The sequence below is a fragment of the Hemiscyllium ocellatum genome, chromosome 31 (genome assembly GCF_020745735.1).
Source record: "Hemiscyllium ocellatum isolate sHemOce1 chromosome 31, sHemOce1.pat.X.cur, whole genome shotgun sequence".
Lineage (NCBI taxonomy): Eukaryota > Metazoa > Chordata > Chondrichthyes > Orectolobiformes > Hemiscylliidae > Hemiscyllium > Hemiscyllium ocellatum.
In genome coordinates, this window is record NC_083431.1 from 2,686,635 (window position 1) to 2,694,910 (window position 8,276).

At 44.2% G+C, this 8,276-nt stretch overlaps 1 protein-coding gene across 1 annotated transcript in view; it reads left to right on the forward strand.

Annotated features, from left to right (window-relative positions):
* Positions 1-565, forward strand: part of serpinf2b (serpin peptidase inhibitor, clade F (alpha-2 antiplasmin, pigment epithelium derived factor), member 2b) — a 39,812-nt gene extending 39,247 nt beyond the window's left edge. Inside the window, exon 8 of the mRNA XM_060848107.1 lies at positions 159-565. Coding sequence (XP_060704090.1) covers positions 159-490 — 332 coding nt within the window. The 3' untranslated portion in view covers positions 491-565. The remainder of the gene's footprint in view (positions 1-158) is intronic.
* The last annotated feature ends 7,711 nt before the right edge of the window (positions 566-8,276 follow it).

Genomic DNA, 8,276 nt, shown 5'->3' on the forward strand with positions numbered 1-8,276 from the left:
GTGCGCGTGTGAGAGAGAATGTGTGAGTGAGTGTGAGTGTTTGAGTGTGAGTGTGAGAAGTGAGCTTTGTTGGATCTAATGCAGTCCCTTGTTTGGAACTGCAAGAACCTGCACCAGTCTAACTGCTCCTGTCTCGTTCCTGCTCTCTGCTCTCACAGGCCTGGGCAAGCTGTTCTCAAACCCTGACCTGCGCAGGATCTCACCCATGCCCCTGATTGTGTCCAGTATTCAGCACAAGGCGATGATGGAGCTGAAGGAGGAGGGAGTACAGGCTGCTGCTAGCACTGGCATTGCTGTTAATCGCTCCTTCATGAAGTGTACTATCAATCGCCCATTCTTCTTCATCATCCGCGATGACATCTCTGGAATCCCCATCTTCCTTGGGACCATCAAAGACCCAAAACCACATTTTCAGGCTGGAACTCAGGAGAAATTGGTGGTGAATCTTGAGAGAATGAGGAAGGTAAAAGAGACGATGAATCCCAAATGAGATCTCAGCTGGGATCTGTTGGCAGCATCTGATGTCACTCTGATCTGGTGACATCAGGTTGGAGTTTTTTTTAAACAAATTAATAAATAATAATTCACACTCTGCCTCCTGATCCGCTCCAATTATTTGCCCATGAATTTATGGAAATGAATTGAAATGTGGGCACAGCTTCCACTTGTGTAATATGGATTGTTATACAAGAATGAGGCGGCACGGTGGCTCAGTGGTTAGCACTGCTGCCTCTCAGCACCAGGGACCCAGGTTCGATTCCAGCCTCAGGTGACTGTCTGTGTGGAGTTTGCACATTTTCCCAGTATCTGCGCGGGTTTCCTCTGGGTGCTCCAGTTTCCTCCCACAATCCAAAGGTGTGCCGGTCAGGTGAATTGGTCATGCTAAAATTGGTGTTAAGGTGCATTAGTCAGAGGGAAATTGGTGGGTTACTCTTCGGAGGGTCGGGGTGGACTTGTTGGGCTAAAGGACCTGTTTCCATACTGTAGGGAATCTAATCTAATCTAAAAAAGTACAGTGAGTGGGTGAAGACTATTGGTAGCATGTCCTTTAGTCTTCATCACAAGGGCATTTGAATCCATGAGTGAAGAATATCTTGCTGCAGTTGGACAAGCCTTGGTGAGACTAGGCCTGGTGGGCAGAGGAAGTAGTGATGTGGCTGGTTAATGTCACGGAATGAGTAAAATCGAGCCCCAAGCTAATGCTCTGGGACATGACCTCACATCACACTGGGGTGGATGGTGTGGAATTAAAAGCTGGTCTAATGGTGACTTATAACCCGTGGCAATTATAAAATCTCACCTGATTCACTAATGCCCTTTAGGAAGGGAAATCTGCCACCCTTACCTGGTCTGGCCTATACGTGACTGCAGACCCACAGCAACGGCATTGACTCCTCACTGCTCTCAGGGCAATTAGGGATTGGGTAATAAATAGTGGCCTGGCCTGACATCTACATTGTACGAAGAAATAAAAATTACATTGTCCTCCCTGACTAAGGAGAGGGGAAACTTGCTGGGAGAGAGTATAACAAAGTTCCTTAGCAGGCCAATGCCTGGGCTGGTGGGACTGACCCACGAGGAGGGATTGAGGAGTTTGGATGTGTAAAACCCAGAGTTGGGAACATTGAGCGGTGACCTCGTTGATGCAGATTGCTTAGCAGGTGTTTCAGGGTGAGGGGGGGAAGATGCTGCTGCCCCACTCTCCCTCAGAGAGAGAGGGCAATAAATTATTCCACGCCAGAAAATACTCAGGTAGCTGACCATAAAGTTTGTGGCAGGTTTGAAGGACCCTTCAGGAGAGAGAGGGAGAGTTGAAAAGGTTTAAGGAGGAACTTCCTAAAGATACGGTGACCAATGATGGAGTGACGAGAATCAGAAATTTCCGGGAGTTGGAAGAGGATGTTGGTCAAACAGAAAGATGACAGAAAACAGAGAAGTGTTTAGCCAGTCGGCAGCTGTCTCCCAGCTCCCAGGATTTCACAACCCACTTGGGGAAGTGCCTGATTCTTGGGACCAATTCCCCAGACCCTGCCAGGTCACCACACAAAATGATGACCTAATCAATGCTGACAATGACCCTGACTGACTGCCTGATAGAATCAGGGCACTGGGATAAACCAATCAGATTCCTGCACCTAGCCAGAACTACTGTTCATCACAAACAGGCATAAAGCTATCAACCATCACCATATAGTTTTAACTGTAACACCCAATACACTCTCACACAGACACAAACAAAGGACATTGGTTTTATGGATGGAGAGGAAAAAATAGCATCAATCCAAGGTGTTGGTTTAGGTGTTCCTTGGTTTATAAAACTTATTATTGTTTATTCTGGTTTCTCCAGGAATTTAATTTCTTCATGGATACACAGGGTTATTGTTACACTAACCTAGGCTCTTTGTTACGAGATAAAGGCAACAGGTTACAGCAACCAGGAAGAGAAAACAACTGACTTTCATCAGGCTTTGGATAGTTTTACTGCAGAGAGAGAGAGAGAGAGAGAGAGACAGTGACACACACCTCACCTCCTCTTCCAGCAGTCCAAATGCTTCTGCCTAAATTATTTACATACACAAGCTGCTCAGCTGCCAAGAACCAATTGGGAATATGCCATCAGGCCATATGGCATCCACAACTGGTTAGAATTGCCCAGACCAATCAGGAACTCGTTGCTGGCTAAATCATTCTCTGCATAAAGCCCCTGGTGATGGCCTGTCTACAAACAGCTTCCCTCACGACAGGAACAGAACATCCAAATACTCAGAACCAAATTACTTTCAGTTGCTTGCATTCAAAAGTGTAGCAATTCTTTCTATGGTGCCAAGTTTTAAAAACATCCTTTTTCCATTTCAGTCTGCAACCAAAATGTTAACAATAAGAGAGACTGTTGAGATGATAAAGTCAGGTCCCATTTGCTCTCTTGGGGGATACAGAAGACCCCAGGGCATCTATCCCAGGATGTGGAGGGATTTTGTTCCTGTCTGTCAGTCAATGTACATTCTTCAGCCAGCATTACAAGGAGTTAACTGACCAATTCCTGTTTGGGTGATCTTGCAGGACAAACTGACGGTTCCCTGGAAAGTAACGGTGACTACATTTCAATGTACCTCATTCAGGCCAGCCAGCACTGGAGAAAGGTGCCTCATAAATGTCCGTGTAATCTCCAGGACAGAGTGGGCACAGCTGGAAGAATGAGTGTGGCACAGAGCAGGGCTGTGCCAATGGAGTGAGAGCGACAAGGAGCAGGCAGTATTGAGGCATTGCTGCACAGATCCCACAACAGACAGGCCTGCACCATTACACAGTGACACAGACCAACATTACACTGTGATACAGATCCACATTACACTGTGATACAGACCCACATTACACAGTGACACAGACCCACATTACACTGTGATACAGACCCACATTACACAGTCATACAGACCCACATTACACAGTGATACAGACCCACATTACACAGTGATACAGATCCACATTACACTGTGATACAGATCCACATTACACTGTGACACAGACCCACATTACACAGTCATACAGACCCACATTACACTGTGATACAGACCCACATTACACAGTCATACAGACCCACATTACACAGTGATACAGACCCACATTACCCTGTGATACAGACCCACATTACACAGTGATACAGACCCACATTACACAGTGACACAGACCCACATTACACAGTGACACAGATCCATATTACACTGTGACACAGACCCACATTACACTGTGACACAGACCCACATTACACTGTGATACAGAACCACATTACACTGTGATACGGACCCACATTACACTGTGACACAGATCCACATTACACTGTGACACAGATCCACATTACACTGTGATACAGACCCACATTACACTGTGATACAGATCCACATTACACAGTGATACAGATCCACATTACACAGTGATACAGATCCACATTACACTATGAAACAGATCCGCATTACACTGTGAAACAGATCCACATTACACAGTGACACAGACCCACATTACACTGTGATGCAGATCCACATTACACTGTGATACAGATCCACATTACACAGTGACACAGATCCACATTACACTGTGATACAGACCCACATTACACTGTGATACAGATCCACATTACACAGTGATACAGATCCACATTACACTGTGATACAGATCCAAATTACATAGTGAAACAGATCCACATTACACAGTGACACAGATCCACATTACACTGTGATACAGATCCACATTACACAGTGACACAGATCCACATTACACAGTGACACAGATCCACATTACACTGTGATACAAATCCACATTACACAGTGATACAGACCCACATTACACTGTGATACAGACCCACATTACACAGTGATACAGACCCACATTACACAGTCATACAGACCCACATTACACAGTGATACAGAACCACATTACCCTGTGATACAGACCCACATTACACAGTGATACAGACCCACATTACACAGTGACACAGACCCACATTACACAGTGACACAGATCCACATTACACTGTGACACAGATCCACATTAAACTGTGACACAGATCCATATTACACAGAGACACAGATCCACATTACACAGTGAAACAGATCCACATTACACTGTGATACAGACCCACATTACACTGTGATACAGATCCACATTACACAGTGACACAGACCCACATTACACAGTGACACAGATCCACATTACACAGTGACACAGATCCACATTACACTGTGATACAGAACCACATTACACTGTGATACAGACCCACATTACACTGTGACACAGATCCACATTACACTGTGATACAGATCCACATTACACTGTGACACAGACCCACGTTACACTGTGATACAGATCCACATTATACTGTGACACAGATCCACATTACACTGTGATACAGAACCACATTACACTGTGACACAGATCCACATTACACAGTGAAACAGATCCACATTACACTGTGACACAGATCCACATTACACTGTGACACAGATCCACATTACACAGTGAAACAGATCCACATTACACTGTGACACAGACCCACATTACACTGTGACACAGATCCACATTACACTGTGACACAGATCCACATTACACAGTAAAACAGATCCACATTACACTGTGATACAGACCCACGTTACACTGTGATACAGACCCACATTACACTGTGATACAGACCCACATTACACTGTGATACAGACCCACATTACACAGTGACACAGACCCACATTACACTGTGACACAGATCCACATTACACTGTGATACAGATCCACATTACACAGAGATACAGTTCCACATTACACTGTGATACAGATCCACATTACACAGAGATACAGTTCCACATTACGCTGTGATACTGATCCACATTACGCTGTGATACAGATCCACATTACACTGTGATACAGATCCACATTACACTGTGACACAGATCCACATTACACTGTGACACAGATCCACATTATACTGTGACACAGATCCACATTACACTGTGACACAGATCCACATTATACTGTGACACAGATCCACATTACACTGTGACACAGATCCACATTACACTGTGACACAGATCCACATTACACTGTGATACAGACCCACATTACACTGTGATACAGATCCACATTACACTGTGACACAGATCCACATTACACTGTGATACAGACCCACATTACACAGTGATACAGATCCACATTACACTGTGACACAGATCCACATTACACTGTGATACAGACCCACATTACACTGTGATACAGATCCACATTACACTGTGACACAGATCCACATTACACTGTGATACAGACCCACATTACACTGTGATACAGACCCACATTACACTGTGACACAGATCCACATTACACTGTGATACAGATCCACATTACACTGTGATACAGTTCCACATTACACTGTGATACAGACCCACATTACACTGTGATGCAGATCCACATTACACTGTGACACAGACCCACATTACAGAGTGATACAGACCCATATTACACTGTGACACAGACCCACATTACACTGTGACACAGATCCACATTATACTGTGACACAGATCCACATTATACAGTGACACAGATCCACATTACACTGTGACAGAGATCCACATTATACTGTGACACAGATCCACATTATACAGTGACACAGATCCACATTACACAGTGACACAGATCCACATTACACTGTGACACAGATCCACATTATACTGTGACACAGATCCACATTACACTGTGATACAGTTCCACATTACACTGTGACACAGATCCACATTATACTGTGACACAGATCCACATTACACTGTGATACAGACCCACATTACACTGTGACACAGACCCACATTACACTGTGATACAGACCCACATTACACAGTGACACAGACCCACATTACACTGTGACACAGATCCACATTACACTGTGATACAGATCCACATTACACTGTGACACAGGCCCACATTACACTGTGACACAGATCCACATTACACTGTGATACAGTTCCACATTACAGTGTGACACGGATCCACATTACACTGTGATACAGATCCACATTACACTGTGATACAGATCCACATTACACTGTGACACAGACCCACATTACACTGTGATGCAGACCCACATTACACTGTGATGCAGATCCACATTACACTGTGATACAGATCCACATTACACTGTGATACAGACCCACATTACACTGTGATACAGATCCACATTACACTATGACACGGATCCACATTACACTGTGACACAGATCCATATTACACTGTGATACAGTTCCACATTACACTGTGACACAGATCCACATTACACTGTGATACAGATCCACATTACACAGTGACGCAGATCCACATTACACTGTGATACAGATCCACATTACACTGTGACACAGACCCACATTACACTGTGATACAGATCCACATTACACAGTGATACAGACCCACATTACACTGTGACACAGACCCACATTACACTGTGTTACAGATCCACATTACACTGCGACACAGACCCACATTACACTGTGACACAGACCCACATTACACTGTGATACCGACCCACATTACACTGTGATACAGACCCACATTACACAGTTACACAGACCCACATTACACTGTGATACAGTTCCACATTACAGAGTGACACAGACCCACATTATACTGTGATACAGATCCACATTACACAGTGACACAGATCCACATTACACTGTGATACAGATCCACATTAAACTGTGACACAGATCCACATTACACTGTGACACAGACCCACATTACACTGTGATACAGATCCACATTACACTGTGATACAGACCCACATTACACTGTGACACAGATCCACATTACACTGTGACACAGATCCACATTACACTGTGATACAGATCCACATTACACTGTGATACAGACCCACATTACACTGTGACACAGACCCACATTACACTGTGATACAGATCCACATTACACAGTGACACAGATCCACATTACACTGTGATACAGACCCTCATTACACTGTGACACAGATCCACATTACACTGTGACACAGACCCACATTACACTGTGATACAGATCCACATTACACTGTGATACAGATCCACATTACACTGTGATACAGACCCACATTACACTGTGACACAGATCCACATTACACTGTGATACAGACCCACATTACACTGTGATACAGATCCACATTACACTGTGATTCAGACCCACATTACACTGTGACACAGATCCACATTACACTGTGACACAGACCCACATTACACTGTGATACAGACCCACATTACACTGTGACACAGACCCACATTACACTGTGATACAGATCCACATTTCACTGTGACACAGATCCACATTACACTGTGATACAGTTCCACATTACACTGTGATACAGACCCACATTACACTGTGATACAGACCCACATTACACTGTGATACAGTTCCACATTACACTGTGATACAGACCCACATTACACTGTGACACAGATCCACATTAAACTGTGACACAGATCCACATTACACTGTGATACAGATCCACATTACACTGTGATACAGACCCACATTACACTGTGATGCAGACCCACATTACACTGTGATGCAGATCCACATTACACTGTGATACAGATCCACATTACACTGTGATACAGACCCACATTACACTGTGATACAGATCCACATTACACTGTGATACAGATCCACATTACACTGTGATGCAGATCCACATTACACTGTGATACAGATCCACATTACACTGTGACACAGACCCACATTACACTGTGACACAGACCCACATTACACTG